The sequence below is a fragment of the Rhinolophus ferrumequinum genome, chromosome 12 (assembly GCF_004115265.2).
Source record: "Rhinolophus ferrumequinum isolate MPI-CBG mRhiFer1 chromosome 12, mRhiFer1_v1.p, whole genome shotgun sequence".
Classification (NCBI taxonomy): Eukaryota; Metazoa; Chordata; class Mammalia; order Chiroptera; family Rhinolophidae; genus Rhinolophus; species Rhinolophus ferrumequinum.
The window spans coordinates 82,189,657-82,217,301 of record NC_046295.1 but is presented as its reverse complement, the minus strand read 5'-3'; the positions used below and the strand labels follow the sequence as shown (position 1 = coordinate 82,217,301).

General features: G+C 62.7%; 2 protein-coding genes across 11 annotated transcripts; one reads left to right on the top strand and one right to left on the bottom strand.

Annotated features, from left to right (window-relative positions):
• Positions 1–2,153: 2,153 nt before the first annotated feature.
• On the top strand, positions 2,154–12,233 carry EGFL7 (EGF like domain multiple 7). Of its 8 annotated transcripts, none has more exons than XM_033124049.1 (9): positions 3,966–4,056; positions 7,771–7,898; positions 8,035–8,151; positions 9,433–9,548; positions 9,759–9,854; positions 9,996–10,160; positions 10,879–10,943; positions 11,535–11,658; positions 11,874–12,233. In XM_033124049.1, the coding sequence occupies exons 2-9, from the start codon at positions 7,813–7,815 to the stop codon at positions 11,894–11,896; spliced, it is 792 nt and encodes a 263-aa protein (XP_032979940.1). In that variant the 5' UTR covers positions 3,966–4,056; positions 7,771–7,812; the 3' UTR covers positions 11,897–12,233. The 8 variants fall into 8 exon arrangements, 7 of the variants coding, with proteins under 7 accessions (XP_032979941.1, XP_032979942.1, XP_032979940.1 ...); XM_033124046.1 differs by having other exon boundaries at positions 11,535–11,697; XM_033124047.1 differs by lacking the exon at positions 3,966–4,056 and adding an exon at positions 4,994–5,043 and having other exon boundaries at positions 11,535–11,697.
• Positions 12,234–12,790: 557 nt separating this feature from the next.
• AGPAT2 (1-acylglycerol-3-phosphate O-acyltransferase 2) lies at positions 12,791–26,406 on the bottom strand. 3 transcript variants are annotated; one of them, XM_033122642.1, is made up of 6 exons: positions 26,072–26,406; positions 17,041–17,174; positions 16,444–16,619; positions 16,131–16,226; positions 14,334–14,406; positions 12,791–13,423 (listed from the first exon to the last, which is right to left on the bottom strand). In XM_033122642.1, exons 1-6 carry the CDS (start codon positions 26,251–26,253, stop codon positions 13,248–13,250), a joined length of 837 nt encoding a protein of 278 aa, XP_032978533.1. In that variant the 5' UTR covers positions 26,254–26,406; the 3' UTR covers positions 12,791–13,247. The 3 variants fall into 3 exon arrangements, with proteins under 3 accessions (XP_032978533.1, XP_032978534.1, XP_032978535.1); XM_033122643.1 differs by lacking the exon at positions 26,072–26,406 and adding an exon at positions 25,813–25,990; XM_033122644.1 differs by lacking the exon at positions 26,072–26,406 and adding an exon at positions 22,098–22,216.
• Positions 26,407–27,645: the final 1,239 nt, after the last annotated feature.

Below are 27,645 nucleotides of genomic sequence, written 5' to 3'. Positions count from 1 at the left end.
AGGGGCTGGGGTCAGGGCTTGTCAGGAGGGGATCACGAGCAATGGCGGACCCCCTAAACAAGAGGCCAGCAGGCAGGGTTAGATCCCACCCCAGGTGGCACCCAGGAGCCAGAGTAGGAAGATGGACCTTGGCAGGACCCAGGGCTCTGCTCTCTCTCCTGTCTGTGCCTGGACTCACCTCTGTGAGCTGGGGCACCTTTCCAGAAAGTTCCCTAACATGCCCCAGCTTTAGAGGGAGGAGTTTGGCTAATTAGCTACTCCAGACCCATCCTGCCCCGGCATGAATGGGTCTGATGCCTAGTGGGGGGCATAAGGAGGCATCGGGGTGTTCACTGAGCAAACAAAGGAGGAAAGGAAGGGGCTGTTCCTGTCCTGCCCGGCCCCCTTGCTTACCTGGCCGAGTCTCTTCCCTCTCTGGGCCTCAGTTTCCCCACCTGTACACAAAAGGGGCTGGATCTACCCAGCCCTGATGTCTGCTGGTTCTTCCACCCAGGGGCACAGAACAGATCCCTGGGCCTGGGGTCTGGGTCGTGTGGGCACCTCCTGTGGGGGAGGAAAAGCCCAACTGGGCCCCATACTCTGGCAAGGACCTTGGCAGGATACCCCAGCCCTTCTGGGCGGATGGGCCCTCAGGTGGGTGAGCAAGGAGGCCGAGCAAGGCAAGGGGTGACCAGAGTGCGGCCCCTGTGGGCTGGTGGGGAGAGATGGGGGGAGGGGAGGCTCTACCTGCTGGCTCCAGCCTCTGGGCAGGGGGCACCTTGGCAAAGAGGCCTCCAGGCCCCTCACCACTCAGACCAACCACAGCTCAGCCCCAGGTGCCTCCTCAGCCATCACAACAAGCCTGCTGGCTGGAACCTCTCTCGCCCCCATGGAACAGATGGGGAAACTGAGACCCAGAGAAGCGAAGCCCCTGGGTCCTGACCGCAGCCCTGCGCCTATGGCAGACCCTTCCCCGGCCATGGGGGCGGGGAAGGGAGCAGGTTCCCTACTGACCATGGGACCTGCCAAGCATGGGTGAGACCCCTCCTGCTCTCAGCATTTCCATGGGGAATTTCCCAAGCTGCCCGCCTCCCTCTTGGCCTAGACATGAGCTGGGTGGGGCTGGCGAGAGGGGAGGGTGAGTGGAGGGGCTCACGGTCACAGAAACGAGGGTGTCTCCGGCTGTGGGGAGGAGGGCTGACCCCAGATCAGGGCTTGTGCCCTAGGGCAACCCTGCTTATTTGGAGGCCCTCGGCCAACTGTGTGGTCTGGGTGGGTCCTCAGCAGCTGCCCAGCTCCCCGCGGGCACCTGCCACCCACCATCACAGCCTCTGATGCTCGGCCTGCAGTCTCTCAGCGCCACTTAAATGAGGAAACCGCAGACCAGACCTGGGGGCTGGACCACCCAGTCACCTGAGGAAGCACCCTCTTTGGCCAACTGAAGGTCCTGCGTTCCTCCACCCCCATCCCACCCCGCACCCCTCGGCCTGCTGGAGGTTGAGGAGGGCCAGAGAACATGCTTTGCCCAGGACAGCACCCCTGCTGGTACACCTCCAGGACTCACTGTCCCCTGGGCAGTCCTTTCCAAGGGACACAGCTCCATTCCTAGAGAGGTCCCTGAGCTGATGTCTGCCCCTCCCTGTCACGCCCCACAACAGCTGTTCTCAGACCACCCAGCCCCCTTGTCCATCCCCAGGTCTCCTCTGGCTGGGCTTCCACCCCGTGGCACACACATCAGGGGGTGCTGGTGTGTGCCCCGGGGGAGAGTCCAGGGTCACAGAACCAATGGTCCCTTCTGTGGAGACACACTAGCATGGCCTGAGGTCCCACCAGCCTGGTGGACCCACGGTACTACAAAAGCCCTGGTGCCAGCCACATCCTCTGTCACACATGGGACCAGCCGGTCCCAGGGTCAGGAGCAGGGCTGTGGTTGGCCAGAGCCTGGTCTCCGGCTGCTTCAGGGTTCGACTCTGAAGCCCCAGGGGGACGGGTCCCCCACCCCTCCCGCAGCTGGGCCAGGCCCCTCCCTCGAAGGCCCCCACCGCCCCTCAGCCTCCTGTTTGTGTGCCGACAGACAGATCCCATTATCAGTGGAGAACACACACAGGAAGTCCGGTGGGGAAGGGCCCACCCCGATCCTGATTTCCACGGGAGGGAGCATAAAAAGCCGCCCTTCCTTGCCCGGGAGGAGCCTCCCTGCCCCACGACGGCTGTCCTGCACGCACGGCTGAGATGGAGGCTCCAGCAGACAGGCGAGGCGGATGGCCTCAGGAGGTGTCCCGGGGCGACTGGCGAGGGGCAGGGTCCACCCCCGGCCCAAGGAGGCAGCTGTGGTGGCCATGGCCCAGCCAGGGCCTGGGCAGCGTCAGGTACGGCAAGGGTGGCCTTGGAAGGGCAGGAAGCGGGCAGAGCGGGGTGAGCGCCTCAGCTCCCAGTGACCACGGCACCTGTGCCAGCTCCGGACTCCGCTCTCCGGTGCCGTCTCATTTTCCTCCTATCGGTGCCATCCCCACTGCTCAGAGCAGTCAGGCCCCTGGGCCACAGGTGCCCACTGATGGGGGCCCAGTCTGGATTGCGGTCTGGGCTGCCCGACTCCAACACTTACCCCTGGGCAACCTGGCAGCTGTTATGATCCCTGGAAAGGGAAGCCACGTGCAGCTGGCACCCTTCCCCTCCTGGCACCCCTCCTTCTGGCTATACTCTGCTTCCAGGAGAATCCCAGCCTGGCTCTCCTCTCAGACCCAGATATCCTGAGGGCATCCCCCAAGGGTGGGCGAGCACTCCTGGGGAGATCGGGAGGGCTGCCTGTGGGGGGCAGGAAACCCAAAGCCAAATCTGCAGGCAGGATGAGCAGTGCATGTTGGGGGCATGGAACACAGGACCAGGAGGAGTCCCCTCCTGCTGGCCTGGCTTCGGGGGTCTGCAGGCAGAGGGTCCGCGTGGTGGAGTGTGGTGTGAGCACTGTCAGCCCACCTAGGACCCTGGGGCAGCGCCTGTTCTCCCTCTCCCCCACCCCACCCAGAGTGGCCCAAGTCCCCTCCCAAAGCCCCCAAGCTGGAGTGGGGGCCTTCCCAGCCCCAGCCCCAGCTTGCTGCCATCTCACATGCACACCAGCAGCCTGTCTGAGGAACACCCATTTTTCAGATGTGGGAGCAGAAAATGAGGCCTCAGCCCTGGTTAGTGGCAGAGTAAGGACAAGCTGACCCAGCCCCCCAGGCTGTCCTTTCTGCTCAGGCAAGAGGTCAAAGGGTCAAGTGACCACAGCTTCAGAGACTGGATGGGGGCAGGAGACAGGGTGAGGAAGCTCTTCCCCTGAGTCGCAGCTCTTAACCCTTTACTGCCTGGGGCTGCATGAGGGCGACCCTGCCTGGGTTGGGGCCAGGAGACCTAGGGTTCTCAGAGGTAAGACCCCCCCCTTCACAAACATAGGCATCCAGCAGCAGCTGTCCCCGCTGCCCTCAGGCCATCTGCCAGAGGTGCCCAGGGTCCCCTGGTCTGGGGCAGTGGCCACTGAAGGGCAGGAAGGAGAGGCCTCATTCTGGGGGCCCCTGTACAGCCAGCTGGGTCCCCCCCCAGCTCCTGTGCATCAAAGGAGGCCCAAGCCTGATGTCTCATAGCTGCTCGCCCTGCAAGAAGGGGCCTTCCTTCCTGTGAGCCTGCAGGACCTTCTCCCAGCACCAGGGCTTTGCAGAGGGACTGTGGGCTATAAGCAGAGCGTTTCCATCCCCAGGGAGCCTGGGGCAGGAGGCAGCAGTTCCCTCTGACAGACAGACGGAAACCTTGTCTGCTACCAGACTGCAGGTGTGTGTGGGGGGGCAGAGCTGAGAGGCTCTTCAGCTTGGGCCCTGAGGGGTGGGGGTCTGTAGAGCAAGTGCGGGCGAGGTCCCGCAGTAGCGTCAAGGCTGGCCCCTGGCCCCTTTCCCAGCCTCTGGATGCCAGGGTGACCGAGGCTGTGTGCTAACCCACACCGTGTCTCTGACCTGCAGACCCCAGCACAAGGGAGGCACAGGTTGCCCCCACCGTCCAGAAGAGCAGCTGCCGCCAGTGTCCAGGGCATGAGGGAGACCCCTTCTCCAGGTGAGTCTCCACAGCAAGGCCCAGGGGCTCTGGGCAGCGGTAGGGGGGCCGGGCTGCGCCTTTACTTAGGTGATCAGGACCCAGGCTTGAGTTCAAGGGCAGAAGCTGCCAAGAGGGGAAGGCCACGGCCTCAGGCAAGGTGATGGCTATAACAATCAAGTTAGAAAACGACCAAAGTGGTAACAGTTCCCAGGTACGGCATGCCTGCACCTGGCTCCAGCTGTGCCAGCCGCTGTCTCTCAGTGGGCACTGCTGCTTCTAGACATTCTGCCACGTGGGGCTGCTTTAGCACATGTTACAAATGCCTAAGTGGAGCTGAGGAAAGGAGAGACCAGCCCAAGAGTCCCCATTGGTGACCATGGAGTTGGGAGGACTCCCTGGGGGCCTGAGGAGCACACTCAGAGGTGGTCCTGACTGTCCTGAATAAGGGGTGCTAACCTGACACCCTGGTTGGGAGGGAGGCCTGGTGTCACACGAGGACCCAGCAGGCTCTGCGGGACTCCCATGATCTCATGGGAGTAAGGGGTCTCCACACTTGGGGGGTCATGATGGCCACCCTACGTGTGGCTACAGAGCCTCAGTCAGCTCTAGCCTACCCCTGGTGCCTAGTGAACTGGCCACCCCCGCCCCCACCGTTGGTGCTCAGCTTGGGGTGGGAGGGGCGAGAGCTAGCCACCCCGGGCCAGTGTGGCCCCCCAGTGCGGATCCCCAAGGGGCCTACTCTCATTCCTGGTCCCCTGCGGCTGGTGGCGGCGCTCCGAAGCCGTTGTGCGTCTGGAGCCCCGAGTTGTAGCTGACTCACTGCCCTGCGGGGCCTCAGTTTCCCCATCTGCGCAATGGGGGCGGGAGGGGAGGCTGGGGGCTCGGAGCCCACCCCGGGGCGGGGGCGGGGCCGGGGCGGGCCAGGTGGGGCGGGGCCGGGGCGGGGCAGGGCCGGGGCCCCTCGGCGCGGTGGCGGCGGCGGCGCGTGCGCGCCCGGATCGGGCGGTGAGTGCGGAGGGAGCGGGGCGCCGGGCCAGGGGCGCGGGGAGCGCCGAGGGCGGGGGCTGCTCGCCGCTCAGGCTGGGGGCGGGGCAGGTCGGGGACCTAGCGGCGAGCGGAGCTGGGGGGCGACGCCGAGCGACGGCGGGGAGTCGAGAGGTGAGCGGGCCAGGGGCGCCAGGCGCCGCAGCGCAGAGACACGACCCCCAGACCTGGCCCCGGGTCCTGAGGCTGGGTCTGCAGAATGGGCCCAGCGGCCTTGGGAAGTGGCGCCCCCTGCTGGTGACGGGCGCCCCGGGCCGGGCCGCGTTGGGGGCCGAGGTGGGGAGCGCTGCAGCCCCTCATCCGGCATCCGGGCCCTGCGGGTCCTCCAGGGCCTGACTCTGGGCTTCGCAGGCCCGGGACCCCACAGCCCAGGCCAGCCGAACTGTCTGCGGAGCGGGGAGGGGGTGTCACTCCACCCTCACTCCCACTCCCCCACGAAGCCGGCGTGCAGGGGCAAGGGGGGGCGTGGGGCGGGCAGTAGAGAGGGCACGGTGAGTCAGTGTTCTCTCACTCCGCCTCGGCGCCCCCCCACCGGCGCCCCCCCACCGTGGGTCCTAACGTGCAGAGCACCCCTCCCGGTAGGAGGAACCCAGGGCCATGGAGCTGCGGTGGAGTCAGGCCCCTCCTTCTGCAGACTCAGCGTCCCCGAGGTGTGTGTGGGGGGGTCTGCCCGGATGCAGACCGGCCAGGTGCGAGGGAAGGTGGCAGGCAGGGCTCACGCTGACACTAGGAGGGAATGGGACACTATTGCTTATGGACCTGGCGGCCGGTGGCCACCCCCGGCCTGGTTGTCCCGCCCCAGCAGGGCTGCAGCACCAAAGGGAAATAAGAATCTGCCAGCCCAGCGAAGGCACGGCAGTGCCTTGCCTTCCTCCAGTCCAGGGGGAGAGCATGACTTTCAAAAACTGAGTTTCCTTTTCTGAAGCACGATTCCTTTTCTAGGCCACTTGGATAAGTAGGGAAGGTACTGGAACCGAGTTTTTGCAAAGGGCAGTTACACCTGTAGAAGCCTGGCACGGCCCTGCCCGGCTCAGCCACTGAGCCCACCCACCCACCTCTGCCTTCCCAGGGCCTCCTCCCAGGGCCACCTCTCCTCACCAGGCCAGTTCTGACCTGGACCATCAGGCCCGCCCCCCAGCTGTGCTGCCCCCACGGTCCACCCCAGTTCATCTCCCCACCGGCTCTGATTAGCAGGATGTGCCTCTGCGTGGAAACTGAGAAATCCCCCACTGCCCCCGACACCTCAGTTGCCCACTGCAGTCTCTGCCTGCTCAGCTGCCCTCTGCCCTCCCCTCTCCGGCCCCCCAACAGAGAACGGGGGGTGCAGGAAGGACCCTCCTCCCGCCCTGTGATGCAGTGGGCAAGAGTGTGGACTGAACCAGCTGAGTGACCACTGGGACCAGGCATGGCAACACTCTCGCCTCAGGGTCGGGCTTGGTGGGCATGGAGGTCTCAGTGACGGCTCATGGTGCTCATGTTTATGGGACTGACTGTCAGAGGCAAAGGAAGGGCCTCTGAGATCCCAGTGATGTCTCTGAGGAAACTGAGTCCCAGAGAAGGGGACTACCTTACCCTGACTCTATCCCCCCACCCCCACACACACACGTTCAGCTTCTTCTGGTGCCTTTCCTACAGGACAGCCCAGGGGCGGGGGCACTGACACCTGGCCCCTTGGGGCCCTTGGTAGGGGGCCAGATCATGGGGGCGTGGAGCTCCCCAGCTCTCCAGCGCCCTGGCTGCACATATGGCAGTATCTTCCCCAGTCCCGGACTGTGGACCGCCTCTCCAGTCCCCGGGGCCATGTTCCAGACCATTAATTCTGGGCTGGGTTTCTCACATGCCCAGGAGTCCTCCTGTGGCCTCCCTGGCTCCCACCCACAGCCAGCTGAGGGATGGGGACCCGATCCACTGGCGCGGGGTGGGGGAGGGGGCTGCTCTAGTCCCCCTGCCGGGTGGGCGCCCAGTGGGGCCGCTGTCCTGGGAGCCCTGAAGGCTGCATGATACTCCAGACGGGTTTGGTCCGCAGTGTAGGACTCCCCGCCTCCTAAGCGCGGACCCCAAGGCCACTCTGAGGACTGGGAGGACTCATGCATGAAGCGCCTCACGCCTGCTGGACGCCCCTGCCAGGCCGCCTTGACTGGCTCCCCATTTGGCAGATGAGCACTGGAGGCCAGAAGGGCCAAGTCAGCTGGGCTGGGTCCCAGCTCTGCCCACTAACGGCGTTTGTGGACTGAGATTGGGGTGTAAGCGTGCCTTTGCGCTGCCATGACAGGAGGGCACTGAACCCCATTAGGGGAGGGAGAGCTGGTCCATACGCAAGCCCTGGGCCCCCACTTGCCTGAGTGAAGTTCCCTGGAGCTTCCGATGCTTTGCAGGCTCACTCAGTCCAAGCCCCGCAGGGTTAGGGTGCCTGGAACCCCAAATGAGAGTGCTGGCTTCTGTTCCTAGGCCCCGATGGTGTCGCCTTTCTGTGGTCCCCGGGTGAGCTGTACGTGGCTGGTGAGCGGCTGGCCTCACTTGGTGAGGCAGGCTGGGGGATGGGAGAGCTGGCACCCACCTGTGGGGCCCCTCCCGCTGGCAGGAGGCTGAGCTGGACAGGTGTCAGAGCCAAGGGGACAGTCCCCACCCGGAGCATGGGCTCGAGGAGGGTCTGCAGAGGGACTTACAGGGCTGTGCCTTGTGCTCCAGGCCCCCCTGAGGAGAAGGCCGTCCTACCTGGAGACGCGGACCATGTGGGGCTCCAGCTCCAGCGAGCTGCTTCTGGTGTGGCTCCTGGTGCTGGCAGCAGGTGGCACCGAGCACGTCTACCGGCCTGGGTGAGCTCATCCTTGAGGCTCCTGCTGAGGGTCCTCCCCACAGTGACACTGAGAAGCCCCTTCCCTGGGTTCTCGGCTCCCTTGGGTCCCAGGGCTGGAAACCCCTGGCTGACCCACTGTCCCCCCACCTCTGCAGCCGCAGGGTGTGTGCCGTTGGGGATCCCAGGAGCCCCGTGTCCGAGTCCTTCGTGCAGCGTGTGTACCAGCCCTTCCTCACCACCTGCGATGGGCACCGAGCCTGCAGCACCTACCGGTGAGTGGCCCCCACCCGCCACACGTGAACCCTGGGGCCCAGGAGGGCAGTTCACCCCGAGATGGGAAACCGAGGCCCAGAGCAGCAGGACTCGCTGAGATCACGTCCAAGTGGGTGGCAGAGACTGATGCCTGTTTGAACGTGGGCAGTCCTGGCCTCAGGAGGGTATCGCAGTGACCTCAAACACCAGTCCTCCAAGAGCATCTGGCACGTCTGCCTCCACCCTCATTTTAGAGGGGTCCCCATCCTGTCTGCTTCCCTCCATTGCGGGGTGTGAATTCCCCCACCCCCAGCATCACTGGCTACTGTGCTGTCCACTTGTGATGCTGCCTCCGTCCTGCTCCAGCCCTCGGGGCTCCAGTGGGCACCCCTCTCCCCTTGATGGCCCTCGTGGTCACAAATGGAGAGCCTGCCCCCCGCCCCTCACCAGTATTTCCCCTTCGGCTTCTGTCAGCGGGAGGGGCGTCCATCTCTGGTTCTCAGCTGTGGGGCTGTGGCTTAAAAAGATTTTATTTTCTGTAAGGTTCTTTAAGACCTCCCTGGCAGAGGGCGGGGTTCGGGCTGGGGACCCAGAGACACATGCCCAGTGTGGGGCAGAGTCCTAGTTGCCTCTGCTCGGGTACCTCAGCCTGAACATAAAACATACGGAAACGTCATGTTTCACTAAGCCTGGGTGGCTGAGGAGGGGGCTGGTAATTACAGCCCTGATCCGTGAGCCCTGTCCAGCCTGCTCAGGGGAGGGGTCTAGGTGGCTCCTGAGCCGGTGATTTGAGAAGTGAGGGTCTAGAAGAGCACTTTCAGCAAACTGGGGAGACCAGCCCTGTTCTGCTGGTGACATGCTGCGGGACCAGCAAGTCCCTTACCTTTCGGCCTGGATCCCCCTGTTCCTGGAACAGGAGGCTCAACTGGCGTGGCACGTCTGGGTAGCGGCACCACCTCGGCTCTAGGCCAACCACAGCCGGGGCTTCCTGCCAAGTCTTGGGGTCCCACTCATCACCACAGAGCAGGGTGGGGAGGTGGCTTTTGCAGTGACCCCGAGCTGCCATCCCAGGGGGAGAGGACTTCTGGGGGCACACCTGGGTAACCTTGTCCACTCTGGGGGAGACGTGGCTCCTGTGGGGCTTAGGACCAGACCAGCCAAGAAGGTGGGGGGATAGGGAGGGAAGGTGTGCCTCACTTAGCGTGTCTGGGGCAAGCCTGGCCTGGGCCCAGGAGACCTGGTGCACCCGCTGAGGCCAGTCCATGCGGGGCCCCTCTGAGCTGCCCCTGCCCACCCCGCAGGACCATCTACAGGACTGCCTACCGCCGAAGCCCCGGGCCGGCCCCCGCCAGGCCTCGCTACGCCTGCTGCCCCGGCTGGAAGAGGACCGGAGGGCTCCCTGGGGCCTGTGGAGCAGGTGAGGATTCCGCAGCGCCCCGCATGGCAAAAACAGTGGCCCGGTTAGGCAGCAGCCCCTCCCACACTCCAGACCCCAGCAACGCACCTGCTGCTTCTCAAAACCTGAGCCCAGCGCCTCCTCGCCCTGGCTGCGTGGGACCCTCCCTGCTGCCAGCCATGGGGATCTGGGGAACTTCCTGAGTTGGTGACAGGCCTCCCCCACCCACAGCAATATGCCAGCCACCATGCCAGAATGGAGGGAGCTGTGTCCAGCCAGGCCGCTGCCACTGCCCCGCAGGGTGGCGGGGAGATACCTGCCAGACAGGTGAGGCTGGACCCCACCCTCCCAGAGGGGAAGGATCTCCCCGTGTGTCCTGGGTGGCCCTTGGATGGGTCGGTCTTGAGGAGGCTCAGGGTGTGCACCGCCCCCTAACTAACACCCTTTCCCACCCCACCCCCCCCGCAGATGTGGATGAATGCAGTGCTGGAGGGGGTGGCTGTCCCCAGCGCTGTGTCAACACTGTGGGTAGTTACTGGTGCCAATGTCAGGAGGGGCACAGCCCATCTGTGGACGGGGAGCTCTGCCTGCCCAAGAGAGGGACCCCCAGGGTGGCCCCAAATCCCACCAGAGGTAAACTCCCCACCGGCCCTACCCTTGCTGCTGTGCCTGGGGGAACAGGTGGGGAGGGCCTGGGGTGGTGGACATCAGCCGGTAGGTCTGTGCTGGGCATGGCGGGGGCTGCAGACCAGCGCCCTGACCTGGCAGAAGTGGGCTCTTCCCCACAGGAAGGACGGGTGGTGGCTTCTCTAGGGCATGTGGGGAGGTTGCTGGGGGCCTCATCTCAGCCAAAAGGGGAAGAAGGCCCGGCCCTGGGGGTCCTGTGTGTGTCCCCGCGCCGGCAGCCTGGAGATGCGGCACCTGTGCTGGTGACGGGCCATTATTACTTTTGGTACGCGCTGTGACACTTCAAACTCGTACCGTGAGTAATAATGCGCCGTCGACAGCCTGGCACCAAGAGCGTGGCACGGACCTCGGCGGGGACCTCAGCATGGTGGGGAACCTGCACCAAAGGGCTGGTGGGAGTGGGGCTGCGTCTGCCCAGAGCCACACCCCAGGGTGCACTGAGCTGGCAGGGCCACCTCCCAGACCTCCAGGCCTGCCCTGGTGGACACCTGAGCCCCAGAAGGGGGGGACGGGCTTGCCACCACAGCTGGGACTTGAACCCGTCTCCAGGGTTCGGTCCCACACCTGGGGCAGAGGCGGGGAGGCCACCCATCAGGGTAAGAGGCCAGCCTGGGGTGGGGCGTGTGGGCTGAGCCTCCCTGACTCAGCACCTGGATTTCCCCAGGAGTGGACAGTGAGGTGAAGGAGGAAGTGAAGAGGCTTCAGTCGAGAGTGGACCTGCTGGAGCAGGTGAGGCCCCACCCTTCCCCCTCAACGCTGTCGCCTATGGCAGAGATCTCGCCCTGGGGATGGCTGTGGGGTTCAGCAGGGGTGCTCCAGGAGGAGGCTTCCTCGATCCTGCAGCCCAGGGGGCCCTAGGTCTGGGTTCTGTGTGGGCTAGGGGCAGCATATGACCGGGACCCCCAGGACAGCAGGGGCCTGAGCTCAGCCCTGTCCCCTCAGGCCACACAGCCTGAACCCAGGTCCAGCCCACCCCTGCCTTTGTCCCTATAGGGACAGAGTGCCCCTGTGGGCCTTTCCACGGGGACACTGACCTGACGACCCCTCAGAAGCTCCAGTCCACCCCTCCTCGCTCCCCTGACCTGGGACCCCAGTCCTTGGGGAACGTGGGCTATCTGCCTGTGACCAACCACTTCTGGCTCCCCTGGCTCAGAAGCTCCCTCTGGTGGACGTCCAGGGCCCCGCAGCTAGAGTTAGGTGGTTCGGCAGAGCCCTTGCTGGCCGCAGCAGTTTCCTTTAAAGTCTAGTGGAACAGAGGGTGAGGGGCTGGCCCAGGGTCACACAGGCCCTTCCCCACCCGGCCCTCTGCCTGCCCCACAGAAGCTGCAGCTGGTGCTGGCCCCACTGCACAGCCTGGCCTCGCGGGCGCTGGAGCACGGACTCCCTGACCCCGGCAGCCTCCTGACCCAGTCCTTCCGGCAGCTGGAGCGCATCGACTCTCTGAGTGAGCAGGTCTCCTTCCTGGAGGAGCAGCTGGGGTCCTGTGAGTGCCGGGTCCCCACGCCCACCGCCCCACCCGAGTTCCCCTGCTAGCTGAGCCACCCAGACGGGGGGTGGGGGGAAGGGTTGGGGCAGCCACAGAAGTGAGAGGGCAGAGCTGGCTGGACTGGAAGGTGGTGGGGAGCAGTGACCTCTGACCTCACCCCTATCCACCTGTAGGTTCCTGCAAAAAGGAGGTGTGACTGGCCTGTCTCCTCACCACAAGCTCTGCTCTGCACCCCCCACCCCACCCTCCCCACTGTGCTGGGCAGGACAGGGGGGCGGCTGTGAGCCGAGGCAGGGGAAGGCGCCCCCACCTCTCCTACTGAAGAACCAGGGCAGAGCGGGCTGAGGCGTCCTGTGAATCCAGCCCCAGCCCAGCCAGACCCCTGCACCCCCGAGCTGGCTTTCACGGCCTGGTGGGGCCGTGGCTGAGGGAAGGTACGAGGGCTCCCTGCCCAGAGCCTGGGGCTGCTCACTGGGCAGTGTGCTGTGGGGGAGCCCCCCCAACCTTTATATGAATAAAATGAGACTTGAGGAGCTGCTGCTCTATGGATGGGTTTTGGGGGCATTCAGAAGCTGACGTGCCTCCCCAGGCCCACGGCCCTGTGCTGGCTAGTGGGAGAGGAGGGCAGCCACAGGCCAAGGAGGGTGGCTCCAGCCCCCTGGGTCCTGCTAGGAAGGGTCTTGGTCCCCACTCTCCAAAAGGGGCTGGAGCAGGTGGTTCCTGGGAAGGTGTCACTGGCCACAGAGACAGCCTCCTCCTGTGACAAGTTGGCCCCACATGCAGCCAGTGGCCAAAGAGCAAATCTCCAGCCTCTTTCCCCAGTGTCTGCCGGACCCCTGGGAACGCCCACTGCCCCCATTAGGTGGACAAGCCCACCCTGAAAAAAGTATTATAGGATGACTGTGGGCCCAGTCCCTGGAAGGGAACATTGCCAGGGGGTGTGTTGGGGGTCCCCTACACTGTGCCCCAGTGGGGAAGAGGCACAGGGAGCCTGGAAGACCCCATGCACTGCCTGGGCTGTGCCTCCCTTCGTCCAGGATGGAGCCTGAGGCAGCCCCGCCCACCCTTTTAATGACCACAACTCACCAGGCACTTCCAACAGTTCATTTATAAAAAACAACCAAGTGCAGTACCAATTCAGCACGTGCTCCCCAGGGCCGGCGGGGGTACAGACCCCACCCCAGAGCCTGCCTCTCCCTGAGACCTGATACAGGCCCATGGCTGGGAGCCCAGCAGGAGGGCGGAGGCCTCAGCTCAGGCCACTTGCTCTGGCCCCAGGGCTCCTCCTACATGCGGATCCTGGAGGCACAGGGTGGGTGAGGCCCTGCCCTCAGAGCTCGGGGAGGCTCCAGCTGACTCCTTTGCAGGGGCATCAAGGGCTTGGATCCCAGGCCAGTGACAGGGGCCTGGATGAAAGCCAGGGAGCTGTGGGAGTGGGACACTGATATTTGGCAGCCAGGGTGGGGTGGGGGTCCCTCTGTCCATACTCTAGTCAGGTCCTGCCCCCACCTGCCCCACCCCAAGTCCTGCCCCACCCCAGGCCTTGGCTACTGGGCTGGGTGGGCACCAGACCCAGCAGTGGCCCCGTTCTCCTGGGGTGTCTTGGACATGCGGAAGAAGGTGGTCCTCATGGCTTGGTGGCAGTTGTCCATGAGCGTGGTGACATCAGCGACGGTGAGGCCCCTGGTGGGGATGGCGTCCAGCACTTCTACCTTGATGGTTGCTGTTGGTGGGGGTGGGCGTCAACAGCCTGGGGGGCTTGGGGCCCCACCTGTAGTGCTGCCCTGGCCCCAAGGCTGCAGCCTCTCGTCCCAGCTGAACCCCCTCCCCTCCCTCTCGGCCACTGACCAGACTTCCCTGTGGAGCCCCCGAGGGCCCAGCCAGGCTGGCTTCTTCTCTGGACACTCCAGCCTCGGGTGGTTGGCTTTTAGCTGAGAATAACTTACACAATCACCACAGCTCCTACGTACACACTCAGTAGGTTTGGATAACCGTGTACGCTATAAGCACCACCCAAAGTACAGAACATTTCCTCCCGAGAAAGCACTCGTGCCCCCCGCCCGCTCCCAGGCAGCTCCCACCCATGTTTACTCCATCTCCACAATGGTTTAGGCTGCACAGAATCCTGGATGTGGGCAAACAGCTTGGCTCCTTCCCCACTGCCCTTCAACCTTGGACCCCACCTTTCCACCTGGGCACCAGATGCAGGGACTGGAGGGAAAAGCAAAAGCCCTGAGCTCTGTGGCCTGTGGGCATGGGGGTGCCTGGGAGGCTGCTGCCCCGGGAATCAGGTCTGGATGCACCCTCGGCACAGGAGATGCCTGCCTCAAGCCCCCTGAGATGTGGGTGTGGCCTAGAGCCGTGTGTGAACTCAGGCACCCCGCACACAGTCTGGGAGCCTCAGTGTCCTCATCTGGGAAATGGGCCCACTACCACACACCTCATAGTCCATAGCTGAGACACTTCTTCCCTGCCTCCCTCCCTCCCCCCTCCCTCCCTCTTTCTAATGGTTACTGTGTGGCAGGAGTCTGGCTTACAGTAACCACTGGAAATGGGCACTATATTAGGTGCCCGGGTGTTACAGTGACCAAGGACGAGACAGGCTGTGTGTGCACAGGCGGTGGGGGTGCTACCTGAGGTGAAGAGCTTCGTCTTGGGGTTGTAGAAGGAGGAGAAACTGGAGTACACCACGGGGATGATGGGCACCTGTGTACAGAGAGACGCGGGCAGCCTGAGGACGACCGGAGCTCACCCCAGACCACTCATCCCCAAGGGCGAGCTCATGTGCCTTGTCACCCGCCTGCCCCACCGTGGAGCAGCTGCCAGACAGACACCCTGTCCTACCTCAGTACCCTTCCACACTCTGACCCCTGGGCCTGGGACACCCTTTATGGGCTGGGTGGCCCAGAGTTCCATAAACTCATCCTGCACGTCTTCACGCAAGCATCACCTCCTGCAGGAAGCCTTCCTGGCACACGCCCATCTGACCCACGTCTGTGTCCCCCATTGGGTCCTAAGATTCCCCAGTGGGGCTAGACAAGGTTGCTGAGGTCTCCCCATCCACCCTCCCTGCCCAACCTCGCCCCCACCCTGGGGAGGCTGGAGGCAGCTCTCGCGCAGGGAGGGGGCAGGGCCTGCTGCTGTTCCCGGGAGACACCAGGGTCAAGTCCAACTGTGACTGCAATGTCGGAAGTGGTGCCTGAGGGAAATCATTAACCTGGCAGTTAGGGAGCCTCTCCCCAGGCACCACAGAGGACCGGAGGGCGGCTGGGAAAACAGGGAGGCTACACTCAAGCAGGTGGTGGGTGGGGGATTGAGGGCGAAGGGAGGATGATGGGAAACTGCGTCCAGTCCCCTGGCTGAGGCTGCTGCTGTCCCAGCCCCACCAGATATGCCTCCTCTCCCACCACCCTCCCCCATGCCGCTGGCAAAGGGAAGTGACATCAGCCCCAGGCACCTGGCAGGAGTGCCCTCCACCTCCTGGCTAGAGAGGCCACAGGCCCAGAAGGCGGGAGAGCCTTGCTTGGGCAGGGCTGGGATCGGAGCCCAGGCTCTGGAGGCCCCCAGCTCAGGGATCCTCCAGCCATCTGCCAGTTCCTGCACCCCAGGGGGTTAGCTGGGAGCCTCTGGCAGGAGGGCTCACCTGGCCTTGCTCAGGGCCAGGACCAGGGGGTGCTAGAGGCCACCTGTCACAGGTGGAGGACAGGAGAAAAGTCACCACATAGACCCCAGACCCCAGATGGGCAGGATGAAAGCTCTTTCTGACCCCAGATGATGGTTTCCATACACAGATGCCCCCAGCACGGTACCTGGGTAGGACAGGGCATCTTTCACCCACCAGGAGACCCCACCCTGAGGATGAATGCGACACCTGAATGCCTCTCCTGGCATCGCTCCCAGGCCCCAGGACACCTCTGGGACAAACTGCACCCCTGGAGGTCAAGGACCAGGAAAGGATAAGGTCCCACAGCACAGCTCGCGGCTCGCTCCACCCAGGCCCACCTCCAGCTCTGGCCCAGCCCGCCCCACACTGCGGGTCCCGCTCGTTTACACCCACTGCCCACTCCCACCCCAGCCAGGGTGCCTGGCACTGCCCTCCAGAGCAAGCTCAGCAAACGGGCTTCTTCTACCACCCCCTCCCTGGGGGACCCTCGCCTGGCCAGCTAGGAAGTGGGGGCGCTGAAGCTCCAGGTGCGGCCACAGCGGAGCCGAGCATTACTCCAGCTGGTCACTGAGCCTCAGCAGGCGCCAGCCCTGGGCCTGGTGTCAGGCCTGTCACTCAGTAGGTGAAGGGGCCCAGAGGACCTTCCTGAGGTCAGGCGCTAGAGGGGTGGTGAGGCCCTGCCACCTGACCAGGAGTGGTCCCTTCAGCCTTAAGCCAACCTGGACCAGCCTCCCCAACCCCCAGGAAGGTGAGGCCATGGACACACCTGGGCCTGGATTGCCAGGTAGAAGGCACCTTTCTTGAAAGGCAGCAGGTCCCCATTGTCATTTCGCGTGCCCTCGGGGTAGATCCACACTTTGAGCTGCAGGGGACAGAAGAGGCAGCTGTGGCAGGCTTGCCACGGCCCACAGCTGCCCCAGGGAGGCTGCCCCTTCTCAGCAGGGGACACCGCTCAGTGAGGACTTCCCTGTGTGCGGTTTGCAGCCGTGCGGGGAAGTGTGTTTCTGCCCAGAGGAAGTGGCACTGCCTCCCGCCAAGACAGAGCGTGAGCGTGGGCAGCCCCAAGCCCTGGCACTCACATTCTCGCTGACCATGCGCTCGCCCACGTCGGCCATCACGGTCATGGCGGTCCTGGAGCGCTGCCGATTGATGAAGATGACGCCTCCCAGGTACATGATGAGGCCCACAGGCCCCGTGAAGAGCAGCTCCCGCTTGGCGATCTGCACACAGCGCCGGGGGAGAGTTTCCATAAGGCCTGCGGGCACCCGGGGGGAGGGGGGCAGAGAGAGAGACAGGCAGGCCTCAGAGCCTGGAGCCACCTCCCCAAGGAGGAGGGAGACCCGGCCGCCCTGTGCCCTGACCACCAACAGGCCTGGGCGACTCCTGCCTTCCCACTGGCTCCCTGGGCAAGCCATTTGGCCTCTGAGCCTGTTTCCGGCCTGTGAAGGGAAGGCGCTCAAACAGCTCCCGGGCCCCGTGCCGTGCCGGTGTCACTCGAGGCCTGTGCGGGAAGGAGGCACTCTCCCCTGGCCTGTCAGGCCCCCTCCCCTGCCAGCTCATGGGGCCCCGCCTCCACCGCCCTGAAGCAGCACCCTCCCGCAGGCACCAGCTGGTGGCCTGGACTGAGCCTGTGGCCGGGAAGGCCGGCTCTCCCGCCAGACCCTCAGCCTACTCACCCATCATGTCCAAGATGCTCTGGTGGTTGGAGACGATGACACAGGGGTGGTCCACCTCCAGCTTCTGGCGGCCCTTTATCTCAAAGCGAAGGCCATAGATGTACTTGAAGGTCCGGACGAACCAGCTGATGATGCTGAGGGGGACAGTGCCAGTGAGCAGAGGTGCCGCGGCCCCTCGGCCTGTCTCAGACTGGCTTGGAGGCCTGGGAGGTGTCATGATACAGGACAGGAGAGAGACACGGCACCGACGCCCGCAGCCGACAGGGCCTGCTCCCCCGCTCGTGGGCGGCGACGTGACCTGGAGCTCCCCTTCCCATCCAGAGCCTTCAGGTCCTGTCCCTCAACGGGACAGCGAGGGCTGCCCTGCCTCCCGCCACCCCAGCCAGACAGATGGGAGCAAAGCCTCTGGGGGCAGACACCCAGCAAAGGGCAGGGCACCTACTTCCACGTCTGCTTTCCAGGGTCCTGCCCATGTCGCCTGCCCCTCACCCCACACCTCTGCTTGCTCAGCCAAGTGGGGACCGAGCTGGAAGGGGCTGGAGGCTGAGAGCCCATGGGGCCTGGCTGAGTCTGCTTCTCAGCATGTCAGTGACTGAAGGACCCAACGTGGGGAGAGGTCCCAGGTGTGAGCAAGGCCCCCACCCACAAACTCCGGGGGAGCAGACCCAGGCAGGGAAGTGACCGTCCCCTCAAGGTAGTGCCATACCAGGAAGCAAGCATAGATACCAAGCGGTGACCTTTGCAAGGAGCTGAAGGAGCTTCCGGAATGATGGGAGAGCCACCCCGGAGGGGACTCGCGAGACCAGGCACATGGAGGCTGTGCTCTTCACTCCTCACCCCCACCCTACAGAGCAGGGCCAGCGTCCCCTTTTCACAGATGAAGACACAGGCCTAGGAAGGTCAAAGACCTCGCCCAAGGTCACCAGGAGAGAAAGTTGTGGAGTCGGGATGTGTGTGGGTCCGGGACTCTTGACTTGGAAACACAAGGCTCTTCCAGGCCTTGCTCCCACAGGAGGCTTCCCTGAGGCACCCGTGAATTTGAGGGGCCTGTCCAAGCAGCACTCAATGGGCGTGACCAGGTGTGTCCAGGGGGCACCTGTGTCTTCTGACAGAGCCTGTGTTTGCAGGTGGCTGGCTGGGTGTGGAGAACCAGGGAGAACCGGCCGCCTCAGGGCCCTGCTCTGCAGGATGCTTTGCTCACAGCTGGGACAGGACAGGTGCCCTTGAGGGGTCAGCCCTCAGGGGGATGCCTAGTCACGATTCTGAGATGTGAGCTCACTGCTCTGCGAGTCCCTGCAGGGCCCTGGGTCCCTCCCACCCCCTGTGGGTGGCAGGGGGCTGGGGATGTGCTACCCACCCACCCAGAATTGCTGCATTTCTCCCAGAAGATTCCTGTGACTGCCCCCCGCCCCCTGTCCTTCCTCACTGTCCCTGGCCTTCCTCACCAGTCCTGAGGGAAGCGGGGGGGTATTTTCCACCCTATACAGGAGGTTACTGGGAGCTGACTCTCAACAGAGTGGGTTAGGGGGGCCTCTGACTCAAAGCCAGACCCGGGTCTTAATTGTGGGAAAATACACAGGAAATCGACCATCTCACTCATTTTTAAGTGCCAGCTCAGTGGCTTTAGGCACAGTCACACTGTCGTGTGCCCACCACCTCCATCATCTCCAGGACTTTCTCTTCTCCCCAAACTGACACCCTGTCCCCATCCCACCCCTCCCCCAGCCCCGGTCCCCACCAGCTACCTCCTGTCTCTGAATCTGACTCCTCTGGGGACCACGTATAAGTGCAGTCCTACGGGATTTGTCTTTTTGTGTCTGAAAGGCTGTGCCTCTCACAGAACCTAATTCCTGTCAGAAGCGCGGACACATCTCATTGCCTCATGCTGCACATGGGGAAACTGAGGCTCAAGGAGCACAGTGGTTAGTCCTGGGCTGCTTTCACGATCAGACCTGCCATCCCTCCCTGGATCTGCAAGCCAGGGCCTTCCTCCCCACGTCGCCAGCCTCCGCCAGCTCAGGCCAGACCTGCCCATTTGTCCCATCCACGCAGGGGCTGGGCCCCGGCTGCAAGCCCTGGACAGCGGCTGGAACAACTGCCTGGCTGTCTCAGCTTCGGGAGCCTCAGTTTTCTCATCTGCAAAAGACAGCCTCTCGGGTCACTGAGATGATTGAAGGAGACAAGGAGAGGACATAAGTGGTCATTTTACAAAAAGAAAAAACATAAATGTCCAATAAACATAGAAAAAATTCCATCTCACTATCCACCAGAGAAATGCCCATTGAAACAAGAAACCCTTTTTTCGTTCTTCAGATTGGCACAGGTTAAAAAGACTGGTAACGGGAGGTGTCGGCTCCGAGAGATGCTGGCAGTATTAGGAGCAGCAGATGCTTCTGGAGAGCAGGTTGGCTGCACTCCGCAAAAGCCCTTAAGAAACCGAGTTCCTTTCACCTGAAGTCGCTCTCTAGGAATCACCCAAAGGCAGTTATGGGTAGCTGTGGTGACGCTCAAGTGTGGTCTGAATTAGGAGAATCTGAAAACACCTAAATGCCCCCCAGGAGGGAGAGGTGAAATAAATCAGGGTCCATTTCACAGCCTGCTGCAGCGGAGGAAAATAACAACGGAGATCTGCATTTATTTACTGCAAGAACATTCCTCTGACTTCTAATCCTACTTCTAATGGTAACTACACATGGCTTGCCTCTCCCTACTCTGCTGCACAGGAAAATCTCAGGCCACACAGGAAATGGACAGTGGTCCCACCTGGTAGTGGGATTTGCTGGTTCCGTTCTTTCTTTTTAAAATTGTGGTAAAACACGCATAACATAACATAACATAAAATTGATCACTGTAATCATTTTCCAGTGTCCAGTTCAGCAGAACATTGCACAGCCAGCCCCACCATCTGCCAGAGGGACTTCCTCTATTGTGTTTCTTTTTGTATCATATTTAAGGGACTGCTGGCACACTATTACTGTTTCTGAACTAAGACAGATACTATGTATCAACCCCACCCAGTAGGACCTAGGCAGGAGCCCCTCCACATCGGTCCCCTGCCTCCTGCGCCCGCCCCAGCCGGAAGCCCAGGCAGCCTGGCAGAGGCCATGCTACCAGGACCAAAGGCTCAGGGAGGGACAGACAGACTGCTTCAGGAGATGGAGGCTCCCATGGCACCATGCTCTCTACCTTTTTACAAATAACTGAATTCACACACACTGAAAAATACAGCAGCCGGTGTGATTACAGCGAGCTGCGGTGCATCCTGGGAGTGAGAAATCCCAGGCAGTGCCCATGTGGGCACCCACTTTTTCTTCTCCCAATGTCCCACCCATATTTTCAAGATTTTCTGTAAAAGTGGTGGGATAATATATATTATCATTTTCACAGTGTTTCCTCAAAGAGGAAGGAAGCAAAGCAAGCTCTGCAGAGGCTCCTATAGTCAGTAGACATTTCCGGGGACCCACCATGTGGCACCAGGCACCTGGCGCCCAGGCAAACAAAGCCGGTTGGGAACACCCCCCACGAGTGACGTCTGTTGAACATCTACTGTGCACCGAGCACTGCACCAAGGGCTCCACGTGAACCATCCCATGTTTTTCAGACACTAACCCCACACGGTCAGTACACTCAGCATACACTCATTATGCCGATGAGGAAGTTGAGGCTCAGCAAAGTTAAGTAACTTGTCCTAGGTCACACAGCAGAGAAGCCAGGATAGGCCAGAACCCACCTCTTAACCTGGCTTTTGAAAACCATGTGAAGAATGCCAGGCAAAGGGCACGCTGGAGGTGGGGTAAAGGCTAGGGGATCGCAAGGGTTCAAAACCACAAGACTCCAGAAGCTAGTGTTGAGGCCGCCCTCCCTCCCCCGGCTCTACAGCGCCCACCCAACCCCCAGCAGCGCTGGAAGTGGCTGTCCCCCATCCTAGCCGGAACCTCGAAGCAACCATCACCCCAGGAGGCCCTGCCTGTCCAGCCCAGGCCTCATCCTGAGTGCCAGCTGTCCTTTGTCCCCAAGCTTGGGGCAGGTGTCAGCGCTGCTGGTCCTGGGACATACTTCTCTGGCCGCTGTCCCACATCCTCCAGTCCCCGATCCCATGACCCTGCTTTCCCAGGGAGGCCAGTGGGAGTGGAGCCAAAGTTGCCTAAAACCCAAGTGGCCATTGGATGGGTTGGGTACCTGGCCCGGTGTTCCAGAGCACCACTGACGGCTGCCAGGGGGGTGACTGACGTGGGCTTTCTCCAGCACGGCCGGTGGCCCCTGGAGCAGGCCCTTTCCAACTGCCAACAGGAGTATCCAGCTCCTCAGGCAGAGAGGAAAGCCTGACCCTTCCCCGGTCTTTTCAGGAGCCCTCCACTTAACCTCAGACCAGGACTACTGGCCTAGAAGGGAGCGCCACAAACGTCACAGAGCCTTCCAGGGCCATGGGAGCCCAGACTGCGCTCCTGGCAGCCAGTCTCTTTGGACCATCTCATATGCTTGGCCCAGGGACACCTGGGCCCCTCCCAAGCCCTAGGTCAGACAGACCCGGATTTGGATCCTGACTCCCGTCTCACCAGCTGTGACCTTGAGCAATAAACTTGACGTCCCGAAGCTTCCATTGCAGCCTGTGAAATAGGAAGGGGGTGGAGGGATTGAGCACCATAAGGGTGGGACACCCCGTGAAACATGTGGGACCGTGGGAGCCTCTATAACAGCAGCTGTGATGATGACACGAGCAGAAAAGAAGAACCCAAAGTAAATGAAAACAGAGCCTCCCCCCACTCGGCCAGCCCACTCCTCCCCCACCCGGCCCCGGCTCCAGGGAGCTGCACAGCAGTTCAAAGCCAGGCAGGGCCACCTGCTGACCTTTGCCCTCAGCCCCTGGACTTGGTCTGGGTGGCTCCCAGGAGACCCGGGCAGCTGTTTTGGCCAAGGCATGCCAGTCCTCAGACCCCTTGGGGTTTGCCCCACAGAGCAAGGGGGTGTGGTAGGGCTGACTTGGGGGCAGCCCTGCCAGGAAGGCAGCACAGGTTCTGCTGATCTGCTCAGGAGATGGGACGCCCCAGTGAAGCCACCTGGCAGAGTAGGGGCACTTTCCAAGTGTCATACGAGCTGGAGCACGAGGAAGGGACAGGAGTGGAGGGCAGGCGCTTCAGCCTGTGCAGACGACCAGAAATGCTAAGACGGGTGTGCAGGAGTGGAGTGAATGCCAGGGACCTGGAAAGAGGGGGCCCACAGGTGAGAAGCTGTCCAAGGAAACCCTCCCAACCCTCATTAATGAGCAAGTCTCCAGGGCTGGTGGGAGCCCTGGTTTCTGGGCCCAGGAGAGTCTACCTGTCCCTTGCCATCTCACCCCAGCAGGACAAGGGTGGACTTTCCTTCAAGACCAGGGCCCCAAGCCAGCCCCAGGTGCTGTGGGGCTCCCCAGGCACACTGTGTCCCTATCCATGCGTCCCCCCAGGACCGCTCAGTGGCAGGCAGCACTGGCTAAGATGCTGGGGTATTCTGGCTTCCTCAGCGTTTACATGAGCACGGCCCACACAGACCGCGTAGCTCACTGCCCTGCCTCCCTTGCTGCTAAGAGCCACGCCATGGCCACAGGATATATGTCATCCAGTCCCCAGAGGTCCTGCCACAACGGTGGCCTGCTGGACCCTGAGAATAGTGGGGCAACAAGCCAGAGGAGCCTGAAGCTTTCTGTGGCCCCAGGCCACCCAGCTCTGGTTTCCTTTGATGTATGAAAAAGTGAACTCTGAGTGGATGGGGGCAGGAGGGTTGTCACTGTGTGAGGGATATAAATGATAAATGTCGAACTATGACATTGTTTTGTGCACCTGAAAGTAATAGTTAAAAAAATGTTATAAAAAAAAAAGGGGAACTCTGCTTAAGCTCCTATTCTGAGGGTTTCCTGATCCTACAGCCAAATCCAATCCTAACACTCACAGCGTTCCTGGACTTCACTTTCCTCTCTGTCAAATGGGCGTGATAAGGGCATCTGTCGTCTCCCAGGACAAGGACCGTGGCCTGCTATTCCCCACTAGCCCTGCACACACCACCAGCCCAAAGCAGGTCCTTGGTCCCAGCACCCCCAGCCTGGTCAGAACAGTCCGCCTCTGCTCTTCTGTTCCTATCACTTTTCCTGGCGCACTCAGAACTTGAGCCTCAACAGCAAATGTCTCCTTGGGGGCCCACCCAGAGTCCCACGGGGAGGGGCTACAGCTCAGGGGGAAGACCGGAAAGTGGGGGAGAGGGCAGAGTGGGGATGCCCCTCCCAGAACTCAGGGCTTTCCCAAAGCCTGGGCTCCAGCCCCAAGACCACCACGGCACTGTCCCCAGACCCTAGCGCTGGGAGGGCACAGAGGAAAGGAAAAGCACGCATTTCGGAGGCACTCAGTGGATGTGCATCCTGGTTCTGCCATGTCCTCGCTCTGGGACCCGGACAACCACCTCCTCCCCTCCCCGATTCGGAGGCCTTAGTTTCAAGTTGCTTCTCTGAACCTCAAACTCTTCATCTATAAAACGGAACACATATTGATCCATTCCCAAGGCTGAGGCATCTGCGGCACAGAGTGGGGTGCTCAGGAGTTGGAAGTGGAGGTTGGCATAGAGCATGACAGGCAGAACACTTCCGGAAAACAGGTGAGACTGGAGAGGAGAAAGCCAGGCACCCACGGTGCGCACGGGTCCTGGGACTAACTGGGCAGACGTAGCCTGCCCCGGCCCAGAAGGGGCCAGAAATGGGGGGGGAGCCTGTCACTCACCCCATCTTCCTGGGTCCTGTTGCTGGACACAGAACCTCTTCTTTCTCTGCATTTCTCAGCCTCCCCTCCCCCACAGCCACGTCCCTCTGGAAAGTCACCTTCAGGAGCACCCTATCCCAACTCTGCATCCCTACCCCCCACCCTAGCCATCGCTGTGGAGTCATCACTGTGACCCATCCCTGTGGGATCTGGGGATGCAGGGGTGCAGGCTGTGGGCTCCCCTGGCCCATCTTCTCCCTGCTGTTAGGTCCTGGAGCGGCTCCTTTAAAGAGTCTTTGTCTGGGGATTGCCCTGGGGAGGGGCGCAGCAGGAAGCCCCACCCAAGCACCATCAGGCCATCTGGGGTCCAGAGGGGGAAGCCCTAGTGGCCAGAATCTCAGGTGAGGCTGGGTGCCCGAGTCAGGCCGGGCTGAGGAGGGCCAGCAAGTAGAGGCCAGCAGAGGCCAGGCGGCCAAGGCCAGGCAGGGTGGGGCTGCAAAGTCAATTGCTAATGTAACCCGCCCACCAGGTCCAACCACTGTCAGAAAGAGCTGGTGACTCCTGACTTCACCCCTGGGGAGCAGCTTTGTTGTCCAGTGCACTCTTGGAAGAGACAAGGGAGCCTTTAAAAGACAAGGAAGCCGCCTGGAGAGGCCACCTACCTAATGACACAGAGTGTGTGTGTGTGGTGGGGGATCAGCTCTAGGATCTCCTGTCACTTCTACTGGAAACCTGCTCTGGGCCCAGCTCCCCCCTGCACCCCAGGAAAGCCAGGCCCAGGGCTCCCTGCTGCCTCAGAACCAGACATGCCAGCTCCTGGCCTGTCTTCAAGAGGGCAGCACCCTGAACTCAGCACCACCCCTTCCTGCACCTCCAGGCCCAGCCCCCAGCAGGTGCAGGGTGGAGACTCAGGCAGGGTCCCAGGGCCTTCCTGCCAGGCCAGGCCTTCAGAGATGCACGAAGCCGGGGGCACTACTGCCCTGGCGTGGTGGGGGCCCAGCTCTGAGGAACTCCTGTTTCTGGTGAGGCCCTCCCCTCACCAGAGGGCACTCCTTGGGAAGACTGACGCTGGAGGGACAGCGCCTGGGGCCTGTGTGTGGGTCCTGGGACGCTGGCTGGGCCATTTTGAGTGTGGGGGCCAAATCTTATTGAGCACCCATGGGCCCTCCAGTCTGAGCCATCGTGCCCACTCTCAGTGCCATGTGAAGCCACAGACCTCTGAAGACAAGGCCTGGGGACCCATGCAGCATGGGTCAGTCCTAGTGGCATCAGCCTGCTACGGGCAAGAGACGGGAGAAAGCCAGGAACCCTCACCTACTGCCCTGTAACCACATGGGGGCGGGGGGGCCCTCAGGGACCACAATATCCCCACATCAAGCCGCAGCCAAGAGGCCAATGCAGAAGCCACAGAGGGAAATGTTCAACAGCTCCACCCTCCATCAGAATCCAGGAGAAAGGCAAGAAGGAGCCCCCTCTCTGGCAGCCACAGCCCCTACCACCCTTCTGACCCAGAGAGACCATGAACTCTTCTGGTCAGCCCAGCCTGAGACCCCACTCCACACCCTATACCCCCTCCCAAAAGCCAAGCTCCCTGGGTCTGGGAGGCTTCCAGAGGCAAATTCCAGCCACCACCCACTTCCTTCACCTAGACTGGAGCTGGACCCCAAGGGCCAACTTCCACCGTCCCTAGTGTGGAACCTCCCACCTTTCTGAGCAGAGGAAGGAAAGGGAAGGAGGCACCTGCCAGAGGTGCCCGGGACCAGGTACATTCATCACCTGGCGGGTGGGCGAGGGGGGGGTTGGAAAGGAGAGGAACCACCAGCACCCCAGTGCGCCCGCCGGTCCAGGCGGGGGCGGTGCTCCCGCGGGGCCCACGGGGGGGGGGAGGATGGGGGCAAGCCCGGAGGTCCTGGCCTCGGTCTCCCCCCGGGGGAAGGAGGACTGAGCCTCTCCCAGCTTGGCCCAGCCTCTGCGCCACCCACCGCCTGGCACCCGGCACCCGTACGCCCTCGGCAGGACTCAGGGACACCGCGGCGCCGGAGGCCGATACCTGTTTAAATCTGTCAGTGCCTGCCCTCCGCCGGGGCCTCCGGGCAACAGCGTGGGCATACACTGTGACGCCGCTTCCCGGGGACCCTTACCCACCCCCGCCGGCCTCCCCAGCGGCGCTCTCCCCTCGCGCGCCCGCCCAGCAGCTCGGGGGAGGCGCGGGCGGGGCAGGAAGGAGGGAAAGAGAGAAGAAAGTTGGGGAAGCGGAAGCAGGCGGCCGCCGGCCCTGCCCCCACCCCCACCCCGCCCGGCCCCCTTGCCTCATGTTCTCCACTGTCCGGCCGCCGTGGCGCAGCAGGCAGACGACCGCGGCCACGATGGAGACCGTGCAGCAGAGCACGCAGTACAGGGAGATCTTGGCGTAGAACTTGGCCGCGCGGCTCAGCTGCACGAGCAGCAGCAGCAGCAGCAGCGCCGCGGTCAGCCAGGGCCAGAACTCCATGGCCGCGCTCGGCGGCGGCGCCCTCGGAGCCCCGACGGCGAGGGCCTGGGGCTCGGACCGCGGTCGCTAGGCCGACCTGCGGGCTGGCGTCGGCTGGCCCTCCTCCCCGCCCCGCCCGTGCCCCTTATTGCGAGGACGGAGGGGCGGGGCGGCGTGGAGAGAGCGCGCGCGCCAGGGAAGCGGCTAGGTGCGGCGTGCCCGCCCCGTGACTGCCCCCGCCGCCCGGTCACCCGCCCCGTCCCGCCCCGCCCCGCGACACTCCCCCTTTCCCCGCCGCCGGGTCACCTAGGCTCTGGCGCCGCGGCCCCCTCCCAGCCACTGCACCCGCGCAGCCAGGTCACTGGGACTCTGGCACCCCCCCACATTCTGGGGCTCCTGGCCTGTCGGGTGTCCCCCACCTCCGGGCCGACCCCCGCTGGCGCTTCCCCTGAGCCCAGACCACAGCTCCAAAAGCGGCCCAAGGACGTGGCCGCCCGTGCCAGCCCGGTCGCCACACAAAGGGGCCCTTGAACCGCGCCCGAGTGACCAACGGCCACCTAGACGGCCAGCCTGCCCCTTGGGGTTCCCTGGGGCAATTACAGGGAGGCCCAGCTGGGCTCGGGGCGACCTCGCCTCGCGGGGTTTGGTGGGCGCAACAGATTGGGGGAGGGGTTAGAAGTAGGAATGGGGCGTGTTTCTGGGCGGGGCTGAGGGTGCCAGCCCTGGGAGCCAGCAGCGGTGTCACCGCGGGCGCTCCTGGTTCCAGGCCAGCTGCAGATATCAGGCAACAGTATTCACATCAGCTTAGCTGATGGGCGGCCAGCCTGGCAGGACAGCCGTGCCGTTAGCGCTGGCTTGGGGGAGGGAGGAGGAGGGACCTGCCCGGCGTTCCAGATCATTCCTGTGGGGACAGCCGTCAGACCTCAGAGAGCAGATCTGAGTTTGTGAAACCAAGTTTCCTTTTTGCACAAGTCCTCACCACGTGTCGGGCTGGGGGTCCTGTGTTTGCTGCAGATTAGAAAATGCCCACTGTGCTTGGAGCTCCCAGGGCGAAGGCCGTTAGCAATATTGGCCTCTTTCTTTTTTCAGATGCTAAGGTGACCTGTTACTGAAATCTATCACTGACACTCCCAAAAAAACTGTTCTGTTTCCTCTGACAAATAACAAAAGCTTCTTGAGATGAGTGGGGACTTCTGGCCCTGGGGAGGCGGGACCTTCCTGCTGGGCCCATTTGCAGGTGTCAGAGGTGCTGCATTGGCCCTGCCTAAATACGGAGCATTCTCGAGTTAGTCTCATTCCACCTTGTCTGGCCGTTATTTTGTATCAGTTTAAAGAGACCAGCTTGTCCCTCTTTCCACTCCTGCCCCCTCAGAGGAGACCTGAGAGCCCCCCCAGGAAGGGGGCACTGGGCTG